Consider the following 23,174-nt stretch of genomic DNA (forward strand, 5'->3'; position numbering starts at 1 on the left):
GATGCAAGCGGCTGGTTCTGGTGCATAAAGCCCTACAGAGCTTGGGAGCATAATACAGTGGAACCCCTGGTTCTCAAACTTGGTTCTCGACTCCCGAAAGGTTCAAAAACCAAGGCGCAGGCACCCCGGAACCAATAGCCGACAGCCGCATCGGATGTTCGGCTTCCGAAAAACGTTCGCAAACCAGAACACTTACTTCCGGGCTTTTGGCATTTGGGAGCCGATTTGTTCGTCAACCAAGCCGTTTGAGAAGCAAGGTTCCACCGTATCTGAAAGACTGCCCCCAATCGAGCACAAGTGAGGACCTTCTGCAGGTGCCACCTTATCAGGAGGTCTGCTCTGCACAATGCAGGAGTTGGGCTTTTAGTGTGGTGGCACCTCCCCCTTAGAATGCACTCCCCTTGAATATTAGACAGGAGCTGCCCTCGCTGTCTCTTTTGTGTCCTCCCTCTTTCAACAAGCCTTTAAAGCTGAAATCTTTCTCAGTCTCTATCTCTATAGGATTTTTTTCAATGCCCCCCCCAACCGAAAAAAAGGTTTATTGTTTTATCACTTGTTTGGAAGGGTGGGGTATAATTTTGATTTAAAAAACAGAATTCATCACTCACACACAGGGTCCTTTAAAGTATTCAAATGGCCAACCATGTCATGTTCTCCTCCACACGCTCCCATCCTTATTTCAGACATGGTGAATATATTGATATATCGCAATGTTTTGGCTGGTGATATACTGTGATGTTGAAAACCAGATATCGCCCGGCCCTAGCCATAAAGTGTGGGTGTGGGAGAGAAAGAATCACCATTCACAGAAAAGCCATGAACAAGATCATTAGATGTCCACAGAACTTCTCGGCCTACAAAATCTGCATCAAACCTTTCTGTTTCCCAGTGTGGTGTTATGGCTGGACCTGGGAGACCTGGGTTCAAATCCCCACTCAGCCATGAAGCTCACTGGGTGACCTCGGGCCAGTCACTCACCCTCAGCCTAACCTACCTCAAAGGGTTGTTGTGAAGACTGAATGAAGGGGTGGAGAAGCACTCAGCTCCTCTGAGAAAAAGGGGAGGGGGGTATAAAAGCAATAAAATAAAAATATTAAGTTGGCTCACCTGCTTGTGCAGCTTGCTTCTTTGGTGCTACATGTTCCTTGGCCAAGTTGTAGACTTTCTCCAACCTGAAATTGGGTGGGAGGAGCATTTCAGTGCCTTGCAAATAGCTACACCCAGATGATGAACATTAACAACTTATCCCACCGCCACACAGTTCAAGGAAAAACCCAGAAAATGTCAAGCACCCAATGAAACACATCTTTGTGGAGCCGTGACCACACAGCAAGGCCCCTTCCTGCACAGAACCACATCGGCATGCAAAAAAAAGGGTCTAGGAAGAAAGGTTTCAGGCCCAGCACTGATGTGCTAGCTTTCTACATGTGGGGGGAGAATACAAATGGAGGAATGCATTCAAAAACTGGTCATACTTTTGCAGCCTGAAGGAGCTGCTTAGCTTGGAGCAAAGAAAACCAAAGGGTTTGCCATGTAGATGTTGGTGGAGACTTGTTTTCTGTTGCTCCAGAGGGCAGGTCTGGAGTCAACGGGTGGAAATTGCAAGGAAGCAGATTGCCGCTCAAGATTAGGTGGGATTTCTTAACACGGTAAGATCTGCCGGTCAGGGGAAGAGTCAGCCACAGGAGGTGGTTGACTCTCTTCTGCTGGAGGTATTTGAGCATCTGTCAGCAATGTGGTAACTGTACTGCAACAGGTAGTGTGAAGATGCAACAGAGAAACCAACGTTTTTTCCTTTCCCATCTCTGTTCTGTTCCTGCCCCCAAGGAAAAGCAAACCATTTACTTGGCCTGGATGCCCATCCAGAGCATCTGTTGCCTCTGGACCACATCTGGGTGCTTCTGGACAAAATCCTCGTCGTAGCGGAGCTTGAATTCCCATCCCCTGTTTATCCTCAGGAAAGACATATGCTCCAAGAAATCTTTCACATCTTCTGGGCCGAGCTGCACAAACGAAGCAATAGATATATGTAACCAGCTGCTTAGGAGAAACCAAAACCCCTTTTTCAAACGAGATCAGCGGCCACACAAGGCGTCAGGGTGTGGCCCCACAAGAAAAACGTGGGAGGCCAAACTACACCTCCAAGAAGCCGAAACTCACGAGATGACATTAAGTCTGATAGATAAACCAGCTCCAACTTGCCTGTGCAATCCGTATGCTTAAGGAGTAAAACTAGTGCGTATACTAATAAAAAGCCAAAATTCCCCTAAAAAGCAATTGCCGCTTCATTTCAGGAAAGTGCACTGGGAACTATTCAGAAGTGGGAACATGCTCCTCTAAGCCTCGTGCATATTAATCCAATTCCTACCCAGGGTGTTGGGGGGGGGGTGCGTGAAAAAATTAAGGAACGCTTCCTGCACCTGTGGTGGGAACGTGACAAAGACTCTGTATTTTTGGAGTCCGTCTTTATGGAGATCTGCAAAATGACTGCCTACAAACGTCAAGTGAGCTAGCCCTGTTGAATTCATTGCAAAGGGCAAAACCTGACTGTTCCTTTAAACCATTAACTGGATACTTACCGGTAGCAGCGAAGTTGATGTTTCGGAAGGGTCAACCCTGATGACGCAGTACCAAAAGATGGAGCAGATTGTTTTGAATCAGGCGTAGACAAATTCGGTCCTCCAGATGTTTTGGGACTACAACTCCCATGATCCCTAGCTAACGGGACTAGTGGTCAGGGAAGATGGGAATTGTAGTCCCAAAACATATGGAGGGCCAAGTTTGCCTATGCCTGATGATTATTAAAAATAAAACAAAACAAAACAACAACAAATTGTTGTTGTTGTTACCCCGCCCAACTGGCTGGGTTTCCCCAGCCACTCTGGGCAGCTTCCAACAGAATATTAAAATACAATAACATGTGTACGTGCGTGCGTGACAAAACGCTTTAGCAACAACGGTGCATGATCTGTGTGATTTGTCACAGTTGCAAATTTTCTTTGCAGAAAATGTAGAATTTTTTTTGTTCCTTTTTGTGGGGAGACGGCTTGGCAAGGAGGTTCAAGACCCAGAGAACAGCTTTGTCCTCGGACCAGAGAGCTGAAGGGAAGCACACTGGGCCTCTACCTTTAGGAGGCTACACCACAGCAAGGGGGAGATCAGCAAGGCCCAATTCTTTATAGTTTCCTAACCCCCCCCCCTTATAAAGCTGTAGGCCCCTTTCGCCACCCTGCTGTGGGGCATGAGGCTCACCATATACTGAATGGTTTGAAAGAAGGTATCAAAGCCCTGGATTGAAAACAGAAGGTTGAACCAAAATGAGTGTCCTGAACGAAGCAAAAGAATTATAAAAGGAACTCACTTTTGTAACTGTCGCTACTTCCTTCCGAACCACCCAGCGGTCTTGTGTAAACTTCCACATCTGAGGAGGAAAAAAACGCCATAGGAAGGGAGAGAGAAGGATACGGTTGTATTAAAAAGAGGCCGTTTCCCAGTGTGAAAAGAGCCGCAATCTTAAAAAAGCACAACTATTACTATGAAGGTACTGTTGTTGAACCTGATGTACTGAATTTCCAGCCTGGAAGCAAGTAAAGGCCTCCTCTGGGCAAAAAAAATGGTTATGGAAAAGGGCATTATTCTACTAAGTTCTGGGACACGACCTATGCGGAGATGAAGAAGTTATTAAAAATTGCATTCAACAAAGAAACAGGAAGAATTTCTTTTGGGAATTTTGACAAGCAATATCCCTAAAGAGAAAACAAAACTATTTCTTTATGCAACATCAGCAGCAAGGGTTGTAGTGGCTAAGTATTGGAAGGAAGACCGTATACCCACCAAAGAAGAATGGTTGTGCAAACGGTGTGAGTACTTGGAACTTGCGAAGCTGACGGATATAATAAGATATAAGTCTAACAAGATAGTTAAAAAAGAATGGGATTGCCTAAATAACTACTTGATGAATCTAGGTTCATCAGCTAAGATCTGGCTGTGTTTAGAATAACCCTGCAAAGGAAAAAGCTCCTTGATACCAAGATGAGGGATTTATTGAAATACAGACAGGTAGACTTTAATTAGAAATAATGAACTGTTGTGAAGTTGACGGAAGTCCACAATAAGTGTGTTTCTTTTTCTGAAATGTCTTAGTTCACTGAAGAATGAACTAATGTAGTTTTATTTATGTTCCCTTTTTCCTTTCCTTTCTTTTTCTTTTCAAGATTTAAATACAGTATACTTACGAAAGGTATATATTTATATCTCTTACTTCTTTCTTCCTTTCTGGAGTTTCTGCTTTTAATCTTTTCTCTTTCGCTCTCTCTACGTAAGTTTTTTGTATTTTCTTTTTTCCATTTAAGTTTGTGCATTTTGATTTATCTATATGTGCAATGGGGCGCGGGTGGCGCTGTGGGTTAAACCACAGAGCCTAGGGCTTGCCGCTCAGAAGGTCGGTGGTTCGAATCCCCGCGACAGGGTGAGCTCCCGTTGCTCGGTCCCAGATCCTGCCCACCTAGCAGTTCGAAAGCACGTCAAAGTGCAAGTAGATAAATAGGTACTGCTCCAGCGGGAAGGTAAACGGCATTTCCGTGTGCTGCTCTGGTTCGCCAGAAGCGGCTTTGTCATGCTGGCCACATGACCTGGAAGCTGTACGCCGGCTCCCTCAGCCAATAATGCGAGATGAGCGCCGCAACTCCAGAGTCGGTTACGACTGGACCTAATGGTCAGGGTCCCTTTACCTTTATATGTGCAATACAATCAATTAGACACACACATACACATATATATATTCTACTAACCAGTCCCACCAATTCAAGGATTTCCTCTTACACAACAAGACACCTGCCTCCCACCCAATGCTGCTCCAGAGGGTTGGGGAAAATCCTTGGACAGATTTAAGGGGACACACCAACAGCAGAGAGGGGGCAAATGTTCTGTTGAACAAGCAGAAATCCTTGCGCTGTCAGAACAATGGCCTTGGTGTGGTGTTGGATTCCGTCCTAAGCTCTCCCCCCCTCCACTTTTTAAACCTCAAATGGTTAACACAAGCAGGAACACACAGGTGTGCTCGCCAGGGCGAACATACATTTCAATCTGGCTAGCACCTGCTAAAGTGCCGAGTGAAAGTTGGGCACGGAGTGAGCCTTGTATGGAGGTCTGGGAGGGACCAACAAACTCCTGCCCACTCCCCCAACGCTTCTGAACACTTAAAAAAAAAAACACCTTAATAAGGGCATGATTGGTAGAAAACACACATTTTGTGTTGGGTGGCTTCCTAGGGTTTGTGGACCTGAGAAGATAAATGTACAAGTGGGCAAACGGATTTCCTGAACTTCTTTGCAATGCTGTTGCAGCAAAAGGAATATTTGACGTTCTTGTTTTTATTTTTTAATACTCACAACAAAATCCCTTCCTCTGCAGAGCACTTCCGCCGGGACTCCGCTGTGCGGGCTGGAGGTATCTTTTGGATAGAGGACATCGCTGTTTTGTTAAAGACAAACCATTTATTAACCATTTATTAACCTCAGGGCGCCACAGTGCAACCCAATAATAACGCATGTACAGAAATTCCAAGCACCCGTCCAACGGCACCTTGAAACGCCGCCTGGGATTGCAAGCCACCAGCTAAAGGCATTCCAAGGAGAAACCAAAGTGCTTTGTATGGATTAAAGCCGGAAAGAATTTCACAATAGTGAAAGCTACACAGAACTGCATGTGACACAACCGGTTTCTATTTGGCAGGGTTTTGAAAGAACCAGAAAGGTGTGCAATGCAGGTGCGTACAATGACGGCATAGTAAATAAGTTTAAAACTAAATTTTAAAAGAAAAGAAAAAGAGGAGGAGGAAAAAGAAGTAGTTCTACAGTTCAGGTCTACGTAAAAGCGTCTCCCTCTGATCAGAAACTTCCAAGGAGAACCTTGCATGAGGTTCAAGGTTATCGCATTCACTTACAAGGCCATTAATATAATAATAATAATAATAATAATAATAATAATAATAATAATAATTTATTTATACCCCGCCCTCCCCAGTCAAAAACCAGGCTCAGGGCGGCTCACACCAACAGAATTACAATAAAACATAAAACAATTAATTAAAATACAGATTAAAATACAGTATTAAAATTTAAAGTGCAGCCTCATTTCAAGTAGTCCATAAATCCATCCACGAGGGAGGAAAAACACAGGGGTCAGGCTGAGTCTAACCCAAAGGCCAGGCAGAACAGCTCTGTCTTGCAGGCCCTGCGGAAAGATGGCAAATCCCGCAGGGCCCTGGTCTCCTGGGAAAGAGCGTTCCGCCAAGTTGGGGCAGTACTGAAAAGGCCCTGGCTCTAGTAGAGGCCAATCTAGCTATCTTATGGCTCGGGATCTCCAGAATATTGTTGTTTGTGGACCTTAAGGTCCTCCGCGGGGCATACCATTAACAACTTTGGTCCAGGATACTTCAAGGGTCACCTGATTGCTTATATCCCTGCCTGATCCCTAAGATCTTTGGGGGCCGGGAGTCACTGTTTATGATCCTGCATGGCTCAGGTGCATGGTCTGTATCCAACAAGGAGCCAGCTTGAAAATATGCAATGGGCACACAGGCATTACACCTTTGTCTCAGATTAACAAACTGTCATGCTTTCCATTGTGTGCTATTGTGTTTAAAGCTGTAAAAAAGCAGCAGCAGCAGCAACAAGAGCTGCCGTAATCTGAACAACAGACCGGCTTGCTTTGCAAGGGGTGAGTCCCCCAAGAACAAAAGGCATTTTTACCTTTTCACAACCCAGTTTCCCTGCACCAACAGCGCCACCTGCTGTATGCACCGCAAGGCTGCCGTAGGATCCGTCCCAGAAGCCAAGAGGCTCATCAGATTTGCAAAAGCGATGACCTTCACTGCAGGAGGGGGGAAATCAGAAAATGTAAACACTCCTTAGAGATTCAAATACCTAAGTCAAGGATGGAGTCCCGGTGACCTTCCAAATGTTGCTGGACTGCAAATCCCATTGTCCTTGGCCATGCCAGCTGGGGCTGATGGGAGCTAGAGTCTAGCAATTATCTGGATGTCCGCAGGCTTTCCAATCTCTGACTGAAGTAAAAAGTTCATAGGATAAGAGAGCAAATAATTGCAAGCAGTGGACTATGGCCCATCTGCTCTATACATTTAAAGCATCATCATACCACTTTAAACCATCCTAGAATCATAGACCTGAAGAGTTGAAAGAACCCCTGGTAATGCAGAAATCTTTTGCCCAGCATGGGTCTCGAACCCACAGCCCTGAGAAGAGTCTCATACTCAACTGCCTGAGCTATCCCAGCTTCCCCCAATGAATCCTGGGAGCCGTAGTTTGTCAAGAATGCTAGTTGTTGTTGGGAGACCCTTATTCCCCTTCAAAGAGCAACAATTCCTGGGAAGAGGGATGGACTGTCAAACCACTCAGGGAATTCTAGCTCTGTGAGGGGAATTGGAGTCTCCTAGCAACTCTCAGCACCCTTAACAAACTACAGTTCCCAGGATTCTTTGCTGGAGGAGGGGAGCCATGACTGCTTCTAGTGGCAAGATACTGCTTTAAATATGTTTTTCAGGTGGGGCCCGGTGTCTCCCTGTTTAATATGGCAGGCTGCATCCATTAACCAGGAAGCGGGAGCAGGAGGGGCTGGTAATGCAGGAAGTCAAAAGAGTTCACAGAGGCCGTGTGAGTTGCGTAATGTCGAAGAGCGTACCGTTTCTCATCAAGATCTTGATCTGGTCTGCAAGGGGCAGAGTCCTCAGTTGAGCCATGGAAAGCACATTACTTGGGGCTACAGGCTTGTCCCTATGTAGGGAAAGAAAGGTACCATTTGGGAAACCAACACAGAGAACTGAGTGAGGTTTGGCAATTTATGGAAAGCTGCCCTCCCCCCATTCAGCAAGTGTTTTATTTCATTTATACTCCAAGGAGCTCAAGGCGACATACGTGGCTCTCCCCCTCCCCTTTCCAGCCTCGCGACAACCCTGCAAAGTAGGTTATGCCGAGCAACTAGTTACAGTGGTGCCTCGCTAGACAAAATTAATTCGTTCCACGGGTCTTTGCTTATAGCGAAAAATTCGTCTAGCGAATCCTATAGGAATGCACTGAATTTGTTTTTTTTGCCCATAGGAACGCATTAATTGAATTTCAATGCATTCCTATGGGAAACCGTGATTCGCTAGACGAATTTTTCGTAAAACGCATTCATCTAGCGAGGCAAGCTCCACTCGAAAAATCCTTTTGTTAAGCGGAAATTTCGTTAAGCAGGGCATTCGTTAAGCGAGGCACCACTGTACAGGTTAACCAGTTAGCTGCATGGCAAAGTGGGGACTTGAACCCTGCCCTCCCACTCTTAACAACTACACTATATTAGCTTGGAAGAAACCAATCAGCCGGGGGGGGGGCATGGGAGCAGGAGATGCGACAACAGTTATTACGAATGGGAACAGGTCAGCTTCACAGAAAACGCCCCCTGCTTGATTTGTTTGCCTGCCTAGAAAGCAGGCTCCGGCACAAGGCAATATTTACATTTGTTGCCCCGCCCACTACTGGCACGCGGCCCCCGGAAGATGGGTCAGAATGGAATGTGGCCCCTGGCTTGCTTACTTTTCATCTTCCACACTCGGAGGCACCAGCATCATCAAGTACTCACTGCGGGAAAGAGAAAGAATAGGTCACATTGCTGGCCTGGAGAAGGGATAGCCAACATGGCGGCCTGGACAACAGTTCCCATGATCCCTTGCTGGGGTGGCCGATGGTGAGGGCTGATGGGAATCGTGTTCGGAAATATCTGAAGGGCACCAGGTTGACTACCGCCCCCGCCCCCCAGTCTAGGGAATCTTCATTCAGAAACTCGTCTCCCATTTTGCCTTCCCACACGCAAGGAACACGAAACCTGCCAGGACAGCTCATTGGAGCCCTAGGGGAGCAGCTGTGAGAAAGTAACAGCAGCAAACATCATCTGGGGAGACGGTAGCAGTGGCAGAACTAGGCCCATGGCATTGTGAATTGGCCATTTAACTTTGAAGAGGTGGGAAAGCCGACAGAAAGTCTACGTATACAAGCTTTTTTTCAGGCCTGGAATTTATTAAATGCAGGGGACGACGACTGCAAGCATGCTAATAAAGAATGCATTAAAAGTGCGCCTCTGATCCCCCGACTTCAGAACTGCCCCTAACGAAACAATTCAAGGAATTAAAAGAAAGACCTTTTACCTTGGAGATTTAATTAATTCAGTGTTCCCGGCCATGCCATGACCTTGACTAAACAAATACTGGCGCTCGTGTTCGGAACGGCTGTCCTAGGAAAGAAGGGGTGAGAAGCCCAAGATTCATGATGGGGTACAGATTCCAAGCAATCTTTAGAGACCTAAGGGCTACTCTGTGAACAACTGCTCAGATCCCCGCCGTGTTTTAATCTCCACGTTTGTCCTGTATAATATGAAACAGAATAGCTGGCATTCCCCTTAAATTGCTGTAAGATACACTTGAAGGGGTTTTGAAAGCAAAGCTTCCCCCCCCAAAAAAAGTCCTGTTGGATGCACTGAGAAAACCAGAAGTATATGGACACTTCCTGTGTCACACATCTCTTAGACCAGTGCTGGTCTGCGAGCCACCTGTTTCTGGTTGCAGTAACTCCACCACAGCCCAGGTTGGGTGGAATGCTTCAAGGATCACAGAAATCATAGAATTGTAGAGCTGGAATGGACCATGATGCTCATCGAGTCCAATTCCCTGCAATGCGGGAATGGTTCTGCCCAACGTGGGGCTCGATCCCGCAACCCAGAGATTAAGAGTCTCATGGTCTACCAAGTGAACTGCTTCCTTGGCACAATTGTTGGGGTGGGCGGTGGGGAGGTCAGTCCATCACATCATACAGCATGAGAAGCACTGCCCTGGCCTACGCTAGCAAACAGTCTTCAAGTCCCCTCTCCCCACATCATCGCAAAAAGGTACTAAAAAAGGGGGAGAGAAACACTTCACAAGTATTACTTAGGCTTACTTGGAATTAATCTCTAATGTATTCAAGAATACACACTATTTTAATATTTATTTCACTTATGAATGGCTTCCCATCTTGAATCAAACCATGTCACAACATAAAACAAGTTATAACATTCTTTCTTTTTAAGTTTTTTCTTTCTTTCCCCTTTCTCTCACTTTCTCTTTCTTTAGCTTTAAACTTCCCTTGTCTTTTCCTCCTCCTGACTCTGTTCCCTTTTAGACGAAGTAGCTGTTCTATCTCAATGCATTATAAAATTATACTTTGCAATGGGTATGTATTTTTATATATCTTTGAATAAATAAATTTAGAACGGAGAAAAAAAATAAAAGCAGCGAAAACATTTGCATATATAAAAACAAATTTAAAACAACAACGGGACCTAGGTAAAATCAGTTCAAATCCGAGACAGAAGCCAGCTGGGATAAAGACCTTAGGTGGTTTGTTAAAAGAGGGACATCTTTAGCAATTGCCGAAAAGACAACATAATCATAGAGTTGGAAGGGGACCTGAGAGTCATCTAGTCCAACCCCCTGCAATGCAGGAATGTGCAGCTGCCCCATACAGAGAAGTAGACTTTTACAGGAACAGGCTGACAGTATCACAGGGACCTCGAGAGTTAGTCTAGCCCAGTGGCCTTAAATTAATCAAGGCCCGACTGCATGCAACTGCAGCTCTCTGTTTATTGCAAAGGGGGCAGTGTAAAATGTAAAACTCACTGTGCAAACACTCGTCTATTTAGCATATCCACTTTTGCAGCTTAAATACAAGCACATGCGCCCAGACGCCTACCTTTAAACCGTAGTAATGCAAGTGAGCCCAGTGCTCCTCCGCCTGCCTCTTCTGCAGGAACTCGTAAGACTGAACCCGACGTTGCCGGGCCTGTTCCGACTCGGGGCGGGAAAACCTCACCTGGAAAAGGCGTCATATCCCCATGATTAGCCACAGGATCCAAGCGCCAAAAATATCAGACAGAAGAAACCTAGTCAAACCCACAATCCCATGTATGGAAATCCTCTCTGAGTCCACAGTGGTACACAAGGAATTTAAAATGTACTGAAGCCAGAAACCTTGTTCGTTTTTGAAAGGACTATCTCAAAGACATCAAGCTGCTGGAGATGCGGCAGGGATAATTCTTCCCTAAAACGTTTATTTGTACAATGTCCTACACTGAAAAAATTCTGGCAGAATAGAGACAATCAACATGACTTTAACAATATTTGGAATTCATTTTTATAAATACCATATTAGATTAAGGTCTGGTTAACTAACCCCCCCCCCCGGCCCTGTGGAACGCCCTCCCATCAGATGTCAAAGAGAAAAACAACTACCAGGTTTTTAGAAGACATCTGAAGGCTTTTAATGTTTAATAGATTATTTCATTTCATTTTTCTGTTGGAAGCCGCCCAGAGTGGCTGGGGAAACCCAGCCGGATGGGCGGGATATAAATAATAAATAATATATTATTATTATTATTATTATTATTATTATTATTATTATTATTATTATTATTACACAATCTCTTTTTTCTTTTTCATGCTGTTTTGTTTTCTGCATGGGCACTTGTTTCTTGTTTCTTCTTCTTCTTTGTGTCTTCTCTTACTCTGTGCACTTGTAATTCTGTACTTTTTAGTTTTCAATCAAGAACATACAATTTAAAAAATAAGACCACCAACCAAGGAGCCACCAAAATTACTGGCAATGCAGCTGCGGCTGGCACCACTGCCTTGCACTTTTTCACAGCTCCACCTGTCATTACTCCTGTTTTCCGGGAGGAAAAGGGTTTCTAGCCCTCATGGCTGATGAGGACTTGCCTCTACTTTCCTACGCTGTTCTCACCTATGAATTACTTCCAGATTCTTTTACACAGTCCTTTTATGCAGACTGAGGCATCACACCAAGTTTTCTATGTGCAGGGCAAAAGGCACAGAGCAGCATTACGATATCCCTCGCTTCCTTGTCTGAAGTGGTGACACCCAGAGATACAGGACTATATGCTCAAGGGTGAACAGGATGGGAGTCACAGCCCAACATCTGGGGCTGGTGCTGAAGGACATTGTCTAGAGCAGTTTTTCAAAGAGGGCCAAATTTGATGAAGTGAAGGGCCATGAGGGCCCACCAAAGTTGTTGACCTTTTTTTTAGGATTGCAGAATTTTTTAGGATTTTACACAGGGGCTGGATTGGGCCCAGAAACAGATTTTGGTCATGCCTGGTCTAGGAGAACACTGTCCTAGCATACTCAAGAAGGTTCTCTGGCGAAGGAAGAAGCAGAAGGCAACTTGTGGGAGACCAGGAAGTTAGAAAAAGGGATGCGACTGATAGGAAAGGGAAGATGAGACTCAGCTGATCAAGGAAATGGGTTTGAAAGGTTGGGTCTAATGCTCCCCCCCTCACTAACTCCATTCCCTTAGTCGCATTTCTCAAACTTGGGTCTCCTAGCTGTTGTTGGACTACAACTCCCATCATCCCTGACCACTGATCCTGCTAGCTTGGGGTGATGGGAGTTGTAGTCCAACGACAGCTGAGGACCCAAGTTTGAGAAGCACAGCCTTAAAGCAAGGAAGTTGTAGCCTCCAGTCATTAGTGAACTCGGTCCCAGACAGCATGGCCGAAGGGCCAGGGATTATGGGAGCTGTAGTGCAAGAGCAAAGGGAAGGGCTGCAGCTCAGCAGTAGAATATCTGTCTTGCATGCGGAAGGTCCTTGGTTCAATCCCCGGCGTCTCCAGGTAGGACTAGGAATACCCCCTGCCCAAAACCCTGGAGAACTGCTGCCAGTCAGTGTAGGCACTACTGAGCTTGATGAACCAATGGCATAAAGCAGGTTTCTATGTTCCTTACATCTGGAAGAGTTGTAGTTTTGCCACTCTTGGTTAAAGAAACACGGGAAGTTCACAGAGGGAGGGGCCTTAGCTCTGTGGCAGCATGTTGCAGGTTCAGTCCCCAGCTTCTTCATCTAAAGAAGCTGCCAGTCAGAGTAGGCATTACTGGGCTAAACAAATAGTCCAAGCTGGTACAAAGCAGCTTCCTACATACATTTCTAGGCTACAGATTCTGAAGTGCTGCTAAATAGGGAGTTTGGGCCTACCGTGATCTGCTTGACGTCTTCTTCTGCTTCATCTTGGGAAGAATCGCCAGCTGTTATAACAAGGGGGAGGGGAGCATGAAAATCACTACTAAAATGCCTTGACAGCCAACATTTCTCCAGGCAGGTATTTGTGATCTCCAAGATGGAAGCCACCGCATTTTCTGGAGTTGCCAGGGGAACCTCAGACAGGGGCGGGAGGACTTGTTTCAGTCCGAGGGCCGTTTTCCATTCTGAATGGCCTCCTGAGGGCCACATGCTGGTGGTGGGGAGGATCAGAGGCCAAGAAGGGGCAAAGCACCAAATGTAAATGTTGACTTTGGTACACAGTAGGTTACACACATTCACACATCCCTCCTCGCATCCTCCACCCCAACAAGCCAGTATATGTCCCAACCAGACAAATATGCTTGGGGGTTCGAAGCAGGGGCAGGTGAGGCCTGAGGAGAATCCCAAGACCCAGGTATAGAGGCATACAGCGCAAAGACACTATTTAAACGTTAAAGGGGGCTTGTGAAGAAGGCGCAGCAGAGACTATATTTTTTGAGAATTTTAAGGAAAAACCATCTTCCACAAAAGCTGCTGCTTGCCTTCTATCACTGTGCCATACAGAGCGTGCTCACATACAGTTTATGTGTGTGGTACGGAAGCTGTACTTCTCAGGATAGCAGGGCTGTGCAGAATTATTAAAACAGCAGAGAGCATTATTGGCTGCTCACTCTCCACCTTAGAACAAATCTACACCACCAGGTGCCATAGAAAAGCACTAGGCATATCAAGAGATCCAACGCACCCTGTGTTGTGTATTGAGTCAAAGGATTTCTTTGAGCTCCTGCCATCGGGACGGAGATATAGAACAATGTAGGCAAGAACGAGCCGTCTCAGGAACAGTTTCTTCTCTAGAGTGATTTTGGCCTCAAATGGAAAGCCTGGACTTTGAAGTCATCTCATTTTACTTGTTATTTTGTATTATATTTACTGTTTTTAATTAGGTTTTGTAATTTTGGATTATGCAGAATGTTTTATCTGAGTGGATGTAGCAACTGAGTAATTTTGTCGTTCCCACAAGGGGACAATGACAATAAAGATATCTTATCTTAATAACAATGATAATGACAATTTGTTCTTTAGTATATAGCTTCCAGCTCTGTGTGTAATAAATACATAGTCATCACTGAGTTATCCCTTGATGGGATGATCCTCCACAAACACACTTTTGGAGCCGTCCAAGCCTGTAGCCGTTTGCACCCCAAAAGAGGAGCTCTGCTGGATCAGGCCAGTGGCCCATTTGGTCCAGCATCCTGTTCTCCCAGGGGCCAACTAGACTCCTCGCGGGGAAACCCGCTAGCAGGATTCGAGCACAGCAGCACCCTCTGTCCCCGCAGCTTCCAGAAACTGGTATTCAGAATCACAGCTGCCTCCTGACTATGGAGGAAGAACAGCCATCATGGCTAGTAGCTGTCGACAAGCCCTCTCCTCCACGAAATTTTTCTGATCCTCCTTTTAAAGCCATCTAGGCTGGCGGCCACCGCTGAGAAAGGCCCACAATCTAACTAGCCAGTCGACAGAGAAAGCCCAGCAAGCCACTCACGCTCATTAGCAGCTTCCCGCTCTCTGTATTTGGCATCCGCTTTGTCCAAGTAGGTGAAACTCGGCCTCATTTGCAGGATTCCATGGAGAGGCGTAAGGTGGAGCTCACCTGGAGGAAAAAGATGGACATTTTCACAGCCATTTTCACTTTCCAGGGTGGAAATAAGCAAGCAGAGCCACACTCCTGAGCACACAGGCAGGACGATGGAAATACTGTCGCCAATCATCTCATTAACAGAATCCTGACATTTTTTAAATCCGTATGTGTGTGATTGCTCAAGTATTTGAATTGTTAAATGAATGGTGAGGAATTTGTGGCCCTTCGGGAGCATCTGGACTAGTATTTATTCAGTGAATTTCTTTATTTCAATTATTTAGTAAATGTATTTGTTCATATCACGCCCATCTTCCTAAAAGGAGCCAAGGACGGCAAACAGATCCACAAGTGAAAAACAAAAACTGTAAACATTCTAAGAACAATTACAGTTCTAAAAGATTCTAAAAGCATATGTCAAAGCAATAAAAATCTTTTAGAAATAAAATAAAAGCAGTCATCGTTTAAAACATCCAATGATCTCGGATTTGCCAGGAACAATACACTTCAGCCACCAAATGCCTGTGTCAACAGGAAGATTTTCAAAAACCTCCTGAAAGTTAATAAGGATGTAGACAGATGCGCCTCAATAGGGAGGGCATTCCACAACTGGGGAGCCACCACTGAAAAAGCCCTGCCACAGGTCAAAACCAATGGTGCCACCACCAACAAGGCCTCACCCGCCAACTGTAGCATCAAGATGGTTGATACTGAGGAAAGCGCTCTTTCAGATACTTGGATCCCAAGCCATATAGGGCTTTGCATGCTAGTACAAACACCTTGAATTGGGGCTGGAAGCTCACTGACAAACTCCCATTATGGCCAGGCTGGCTGAGGCTAACAGCATTTTAGAGTCACTTGGAAGGCCATAGGCTCCCCATCCCTTCTACCAAAATTGGTACAAGTCTTGAGAATTCAAGTGTCAACCTTTTCTACTTTTCCTTCTTTGTTTGTTTGTTACACGAGAAAATATTTGATAAAAGCTAAATTTTAAGAAAGTAACCTTTTCTGTAGATTGCAGCAGCATATCGCGATATGTTACTGGTCGTCTGTGAGGAGGAGAACGTTTGCTTGTCCATCATCTTCCTGCAAGGACATGAAGTTGCTTCAATTATATCTACCAGAGCAGTGGTATTCTACTAGCAGGTCACAGCCCAGAATCAGACCCCATTCACTGCTTTTTAAGGAGAAACAAGGGGAATGTGCACTGTACAAATGTATACATTCTAGTTATGCACTGCATGTCTGCTCAGAAGTAAGGCCGCAGAGTTTGCCCCCAAACATGTGCGGGATTGCAATCCAAGGCCCAGTTCAATGTTAACAACTTGTAAATTACATAACCCAGAGCTTTCCAAACTGTGTGTCACCACACATTAGTGTGATGGCTGCAGTGTGTAACTGTGTTGCATGAATGCTCTTCCATACTACTCCCAGGACTGGAAAGGGGTTAGTTTGCTAGTAAAACTGAATTATCGTGTCGGGAAATGACGCAACACTGAATTACTGTGTTGCAAAATGATGTACACCTAAAATGTGTGTCACTAACATGAAAAGTTTAGAAAGCTCTGACATAACCAATAAGCCATGGTCTTTCAGATTGTGAATGAGTATTGGCCCCATGAACTTTCTCCCGGAGTATCGCAATTCTATGCTTCCTGAGTTTCTCAAACCATCGTTTACACTGAAACTTGAACCAGGAAACTGTGGTTTAGATTCCCAACTTCAAACCAGAATATGAAGTCAAGTTTGGGGACAAGGGATAACAAAGACACAATCAAGATCTTCACATCTAAACCTGGCTTCTCCACCCTGGAAAGCTGGGGGTCATCAATGCCAGCTGTTGTTTGATATCTCTATCACACATACACAAACAATAAAAGGAGTTCTTTAGGGAAGACGGATGGCTGCTAAACCAGTATGTCTACTATGGAAATGCACTCCAAGACAGAGGGAGAAAAGGGAAGAGGAGGAGAAAGAGAGACCTACGTCTAAGTAATTAAGTTTGGACCCAAAGATTCAGATAGAGGATGACGATTGAAAGCAACTCTACTAGAGAAAATAATGATGTGTAGAACGGGTGGAAGGTTGTTCTGTGTCCAGAAGAGGGAAAGAATCCAGACATATCTTTTTACACGTGATAAAAGAGCCACAGGTTGAGCAGCTGCAACACAAATTGCTCAATTCATGTATGATAGCTCAGCTTTCAGGCAATATGCGTATTTAGATTTTAACACGGAAATCAGCGTTAATATGGGTCAGGCCATTGGTCCATTCAGCTCAGTATTGTCTACTCTGACTGGCAGCCGCTCTCCAAGGAAGGCAGGAGCTTTCCACAGCTTTCTCTGGAGGTACGAGGGATTGAAACCTGCAAAGCAGATCCTCTGCCGTCCCCCAGAACACTCAGTATCTTATATTCAGGAAGCCGCTTTATGCCAAAAGCCAGACCCAGTGGTCCATCTACCTCAATATCACCAACACTGGCATGCAGCTGGTGCCCACATTTTGTAGACAAGGAGTCTCTCCTAGGAGATGCCAGCGATGGGCGTTTTAGGGCTTTGGCGTCTCGGTTACAGGCCCAGCACATCTCCACTGCCTCACTCTGCTGGCCAAGCAATGGTGGCGTCAAAACCCAGTTCCTTGAGCTATAGCAAAAATGGTACTTACGAGGAATACGTGTTCGTTTCATCTGCACACGTGCCATCGACGTTGAGCGCGATCTGCTCTCCTTTGCTGCGGCAGTAATTGGGGTTCAAAGTGTCAATGGCCATTTCCAGCTCAACCTAAGCACCAGTAGATCAACAGAACATTGACAATTAATAAGCAGAACAGAATAATTAGGGGAAGATGAACCAAAACACAAAGTGTCCGATTAAAATCTGTAACAGTAACTGTAAGCCTGTATTAGGAGTGAGGGATATTTTTTTATAAAAAAGAAGATGTGTTTAAATCTTTTTTAAAAAAATATGCATTAGGTTTTCAAGAGCGACAACATACAAAAGCAAATGCTATTCTAGACTGCATAAACCAAAGAATAGTGTCCAGTTCAAGGGAAGCAAGTGTACCGCTCTATTCTGCCCTGGGCAGACCACACGTGGAATACTGTGTCCAATTCTGGTCACCACAATTTAAGGAGGATGTTGGCAAGCTGGAATGTGTGCAGAGGAGGGCAACCAAGGTGATCAAGGGTCCAGAAAACAAGCCTGATGGGAATGGTTGACTGCTTCGATCGGTGGAACTGGCACATTTACAGGTGCCACATAATACTCTCACTGCATCTGTAGCAACTCAATTGTTTTAGTGCGGCAGCACCGAAACTTTGGAACTCTCTGCTTATTGATACCGGGCAGGCGCCTTCACTTATTATTTCCGGCACCTGCTGAATCCATTTTTATTTAGACAACCCTTCTCAGGTGGTTAGAAAGTTTGTATGAGTTTTAATTTGTTTCAAGTCTATTCTACTGTGGTTTGTTGTGCTTTTCATTATGCTGTAAATATTTTAGTGGTAATTTTATTGTTTTTATCCTTTTTGTAGATCGCTTTGAGGTTTTCTCCTATGATCAAGAGGTATACAAATTCTATGAAATAAGAAATAAATCGCCAGACAACTTTGTACATCTAGCCCAGGCGTCCCCAAACTTCAGCCCTTTTGGACTACAATTCCCATCATCCCTGACCACTGGTCCTGTTAGCTAGGGATCATGGGAGTTGTAGGCCAAAACATCTGGAGGGCAGCAGTTTGGGAGTGCCTGATCTAGCCCAACACAGTCTCCACGTACTGGCAGCAGCCTTCAAGGGTTAAGGATGAAGAATGTCCCCAGCCCTACCTGGTGATGGCCCACCCCGGCTGTCCTAGGTCTGGCACACTGACTGCAGTGGCTCTACTAAGCCATAACCTTTTTAAAACAGCTTGATTTGGTTATTAAACAACTTTTTTTATAAAAAAAGAGAGAAGGAGAGAGAATAAGCTCAAACCTTTTGCTGCTTTGGCTTTATCTTTGCCGAAAGATGAGTTACGTCGTCATACGTCATCGAAGCTGGGCGAACGGGATACTGTGAAAACACAAAGATGTTGCTGCTATTAAGGCTAAAACAAGCCACTACTTTTGGTGCAAGAATGGGGGAAACCTGTCACTGGGGGCATTCACATGGGTGGGTGAGAAGAGGCAGCCTCCTCGCAATGAACCATGATTTCCAGCTGAAATCCAATGTTGAATAAGAGGACTTCCCTTTCCTCTCCCCAATTTCGTTTTGGGGGTCCCACCCAACCTTCTGGAGCAGGGGAGGTGAGCAGAGGGAGAAGCCCTGTTGAATGAGCACAATAGCCACAATGGATACAACCCGATATTTGTAGGATTTGAGATTTGCTGGCACCCTTCTCCTCACTGTTAGAAACTAGCCTTTATATCTTTAGTTGGGAGTGTTTGACCTTGTTGCCCGGACCCCACCTGTGCCTCTCACTCTCCAGATGTTGAATTACAACTCCTACCGACTCTGATCACTTGGCCATGCTTGGTTTGAAGTGACAAGGGTTGGAGTCAGGAGTGACTCATGGGGTGGGGGTCGGTGGAGGTCAGGCAAGGTCACAGGAAGCTTGGGGAAGCTCCAGGTTGTCACTGGGGCTCCCACAGATGTCTGCGCACCCGGCCTCCAATGAAGCAACGCTGGCTGAAGTCTAACATCTGAAGGAGAACAGATTCCTTGGCCCCTGCTTCCTTTAAACAGGTTAATTCAACAATTAAAATACCTGGAACAGATACAGCTTCTCTGACAGACTTTTGGCCAGGTACACATCAATCTAACAAAAGGAGGGAGATAAAAAAAAAGGCATGTTACATTTTATTTAGCGCCTAGAAGTTTACAAAATCATCCCCAAGAACGATACAACCCTCTTTGGCAGCCACTCAGGCTCAGCACCATATTTATTTGGGCTTCATCATGGAGCCCAACCTGAACCAATTACTCGCCGCTGATTTCCGTGGCCAAAACCACCACAAAGCTGAAACATACAATGTTCTTTAATCTGTCCCGAAGCCAATGCAAATGGAAGACATGTATCTATTTACCTCCTGTATAATTGGGTCATCTTCTTCATTTGCCATAGTAGCATGGAAAGAAAAGTGGTGTTGCTAGTATTGTTTCAAGAGAACTGGAAAAGAAGAAAGAGAAATCACCAAAATTCAGTTAAGCCAGGACTATTTTTTTCTCCTTTGTTAGCAAACTTGGCATAACAGCAGCTTGATGTGCAGAACTTCATGAGTGGTAAAGTTTGTCTCCATGATGTGTAAACAAATAATGATAATAATATTTACCTGCTAATGAGCTACCATAGCAGAAGAGCTGAGAAGTCAGTTCAGAGATGCAAGAGAATAGGACAATGACTTGGGGAGCGGAAGGGCCTGTCTTTGTTTTTTTAACATATATGAACATGGCATACGACCCAGCAACACCTCCCCCAACCCCTGGCAAAGTGGTGTAGTGGTTAGAGTGTTGGACCTGGGAGACCAGGGTTCAAATCCCTGCACAGCCATGAAACTCACTGGGTGACCTTGGACCAGTCACAGTCAGCCTAACCTACCTCACAGGGTTGTTGTGGGATAAATTAGGAAGGAAGAGAACCATGGATGGCACCTGGAGAAAAGGTGGAGTAAATGCGTAAAAAATAAATAATAGATATTAGTGGGTTGAGGTAAGACTTGATCCTCATGGAAGTGTAGCATTGTTGTTGCATGGAATAGACAGGGCTGTTGTTTTTTATTCAGTCCTTGTATTTTTATGAAAATAATATGTATATATAAGGTCAGCTGCTCAATCTGCAGAATTCAGAGCGGATTAATTTCTTGGCAGTAGCCTGTGAAATGTTAATGCCCACAAAGCTCTGCTGAGCGAAGTGCTGCTACAGGCACAGAAGTAACCAGGGACTGTAAAGGGTGGGGAGAGTTGGCAACCCTAGCAGAGGAATCTACGTATTTGGACAGCCTTCATCCAATATTGTGTTAGGGCAGCGTAATAAATAGAAGCCAATTCAGGAGCCAGGGCAGGTCAGCTGGTCAGTGAGTCACCAATAACTCCCTGGTAAAGCTCATTCATTGTCACTGCAACTGCTGTGCAAGTACAGAGTGCCACTCCCTGCTCTAAAGTAATTTAGCATTGAACAAGCAAAACCCACATTCAACTCCTAAAGGTAAAAGAGCAGCAGCCAAGGATAAGGTGAAAAACAGCCACCCCAATGTCATTTATCTAAGAACCCTTGCGCATATATAAATGTCCCGCCACGACTGCAAAGCTCAAGCTGAACTGGACGAAAATTATTTTCTCTCAGGAGATTTCAACAAGTTTGCAATGTAAGATGGAACTCGTGGCAGAGGGAAACCGAGGTTATTCTATTTTACTAATAACTCCCCACCCACCCACCCCGGTCTGGGGAAAAGAAGCAAGGTGTCCATTGGCACCTGCTCATTAAAAACAAAAACAAAAAAATCATTTTCTTGGCAGTGAATAAACCTCCCAAGTCACCCTGATGTAACCATACAGCAGAGAAAGAGGAAACGGATTTTTGCCCTAGCCAAAACAACTCTCTCCCTGATCAGGAGAGAATATTCCCAGGGAAGACTTCAGGAAGGAGAGCCTGAAAAACTCACTCAAAGCATTCATTCATTTATTATTATTATTATTATTATTATTATTCCTGAAGGCTCCTTGCTGGGAAGGAGCGTGGCTGATGCAACTATGCAGCAATGGGAAGGTTTTGCAGAACTCACATATATTCAGGGAGGCTGCTTTTTTGGGGGGGTTGGGGTGCGGATAGAGATGGGGAGCTCTGGATCTCGAACCCCTGGCCTTGTAACTTTTGCTGGAGAGAAAGGAAAAGGAGCGTGAAGGCCCCCTCGCCACATATGCAGTTCACCGCCCCCCTTGAAATGCCCCCTTAGATTTTAGGGCCCACCCACTTTGCTAGGCAAAGATTGCACGGGCTGGCGCGTGTCTCTCTTCTCCCCCCCACACACCTTACTTTCCCCTCCTGCTCCCCCCACTCCCAAGATTTGCAACAGGGGGAGGGAGAGAGATGGGGGGGGAGGAGGAAGGGAGAGGTAGGATCCACACGACCCGGGCCTTGCAAAATAGACCAGCCTGCTACCAACCCCAGAAGCTTGCAAAAGTCCGGGAAGGGGAGGCAATTCGCCGCTGCGCTGTTTCTCCTACCTCGTGGCTCCAAGGGGTGGAGGGGAGAGGCTGCCTTTCCCGGCCCCCTCCTCCTCCTCCTCCTCGCGGCAACGTGCCTGCAGGTCCGGCGGTGGGAAATCTCAGCCAGCAGCCATGTTGGTGTAACTCCGGCAAGGCACGTGGGAGGGGGGGGGGAAACATCTCGGCTCCTCCTCTTACCCATAATGCTCGCCGGGGAAGCGGCGCTGCTGGGACGCGGGCGCCAGGGGGCGCTGTGTGCGCAGACTTCGCTTTCGTCGCGGAGAAGTTCCCTTTAGTAAAAGGAAGCGAGCAAAAGCGTACTGGCAGCGGTGGGATTCGAACCCACGCCCCCGAAGAGACTGGAGCCTTAATCCAGCGCCTTAGACCGCTCGGCCACGCTACCGAGATGCAGGAAACTGGCTTCCATATCTTCTTACTCATCCCGGTTTGAATTACAATGATAAAAGTTTATGGTGTTTTTTTTCTCGTTTTATTCATTCCTGTTGGAATAAAAGTAATTAATTTCGGTTTTTCCTCTCCATTAATGTGTATAGCTCGACTTTTCAGATTTTATTCTTCCCTGTTTAAATGACAGTAATCACCATGATACTAATGCTTTAATTTTTCTTCCCCATTAACATCTGAGTCGGCCTTCATTGACAATGTGGAAAGATAATGTATTATTTTAAATTTGTTTAATAAAAATTTATAAAAACAAAAACAAAAAATCTGTGTCGGCCTTCCATATACTTAGCCCTGTTTTAATAATCAAGATCTGTCAGCCTTCCATGCTTTAGACACCCCTGTTTAAATAATTACTGATACTGTAATTAAAATTTCCTTCTCCATCCCAAGTTCACCTTCCATATCTTATCTGGCCCTGTAATTATTATTATTATTATTATTATTATTTTATTTTCCTTCTCCATCAAGATGAGTCAGCCTTCCATATCTTGCTCATCCCTGTTTAAATAATAATTATAACTTTATTTTCCTTCTCCATCAAGATCTGAAACTTGAGACAGGGCTGTTTTTGTGCAGATAGCACAGTGCATGAAATAATAATAAGTGCACTAAAGTTAACGGTTATGCTATGGAACTCTATTATTATTATTATTATTATTATGTGTGACTGGTCAGCTTGGAGGAGGGAAAGCAACTCTATAATCAGAATTAGGCTACTCTTTGGGGAAAGATTCCATCAATTATTCATCATGAAGGCTAAATGGAGCCTC

At 45.2% G+C, this 23,174-nt stretch overlaps 1 protein-coding gene and 1 non-coding gene across 3 annotated transcripts in view; both read right to left on the reverse strand.

The window, feature by feature from the left end:
• Positions 1 to 22,118, reverse strand: part of POLR3E (RNA polymerase III subunit E) — a 36,366-nt gene extending 14,248 nt beyond the window's left edge. The window contains exons 1-17 of one of the 2 annotated variants that reach the window (XM_035132085.2): positions 21,958 to 22,118; positions 19,821 to 19,903; positions 19,502 to 19,552; positions 18,730 to 18,807; positions 17,422 to 17,537; positions 15,761 to 15,843; positions 14,665 to 14,772; positions 13,077 to 13,126; positions 10,782 to 10,901; positions 9,203 to 9,288; positions 8,595 to 8,639; positions 7,702 to 7,793; positions 6,753 to 6,873; positions 5,391 to 5,472; positions 3,362 to 3,421; positions 1,846 to 2,003; positions 1,108 to 1,172 (exon numbers count right to left, since the gene is read on the reverse strand). In XM_035132085.2, coding sequence (XP_034987976.1) covers positions 1,108 to 1,172; positions 1,846 to 2,003; positions 3,362 to 3,421; positions 5,391 to 5,472; positions 6,753 to 6,873; positions 7,702 to 7,793; positions 8,595 to 8,639; positions 9,203 to 9,288; positions 10,782 to 10,901; positions 13,077 to 13,126; positions 14,665 to 14,772; positions 15,761 to 15,843; positions 17,422 to 17,537; positions 18,730 to 18,807; positions 19,502 to 19,552; positions 19,821 to 19,856 — 1,351 coding nt within the window. In that variant the 5' untranslated portion in view covers positions 19,857 to 19,903; positions 21,958 to 22,118. Of the gene's footprint in view, positions 1 to 1,107; positions 1,173 to 1,845; positions 2,004 to 3,361; positions 3,422 to 5,390; positions 5,473 to 6,752; positions 6,874 to 7,701; positions 7,794 to 8,594; positions 8,640 to 9,202; positions 9,289 to 10,781; positions 10,902 to 13,076; positions 13,127 to 14,664; positions 14,773 to 15,760; positions 15,844 to 17,421; positions 17,538 to 18,729; positions 18,808 to 19,501; positions 19,553 to 19,820; positions 19,904 to 21,515; positions 21,644 to 21,957 lie in introns of those variants that run through there. The other variant, XM_035132086.2, reaches the window with a different exon arrangement.
• Positions 22,119 to 22,260: 142 nt separating this feature from the next.
• On the reverse strand, positions 22,261 to 22,342 carry TRNAL-AAG (transfer RNA leucine (anticodon AAG)). Its single transcript has one exon. It is a non-coding gene; the product is annotated as a tRNA-Leu (tRNA).
• Positions 22,343 to 23,174: the final 832 nt, after the last annotated feature.

The sequence above is a fragment of the Zootoca vivipara genome, chromosome 14, assembly GCF_963506605.1.
Source record: "Zootoca vivipara chromosome 14, rZooViv1.1, whole genome shotgun sequence".
Lineage (NCBI taxonomy): Eukaryota > Metazoa > Chordata > Lepidosauria > Squamata > Lacertidae > Zootoca > Zootoca vivipara.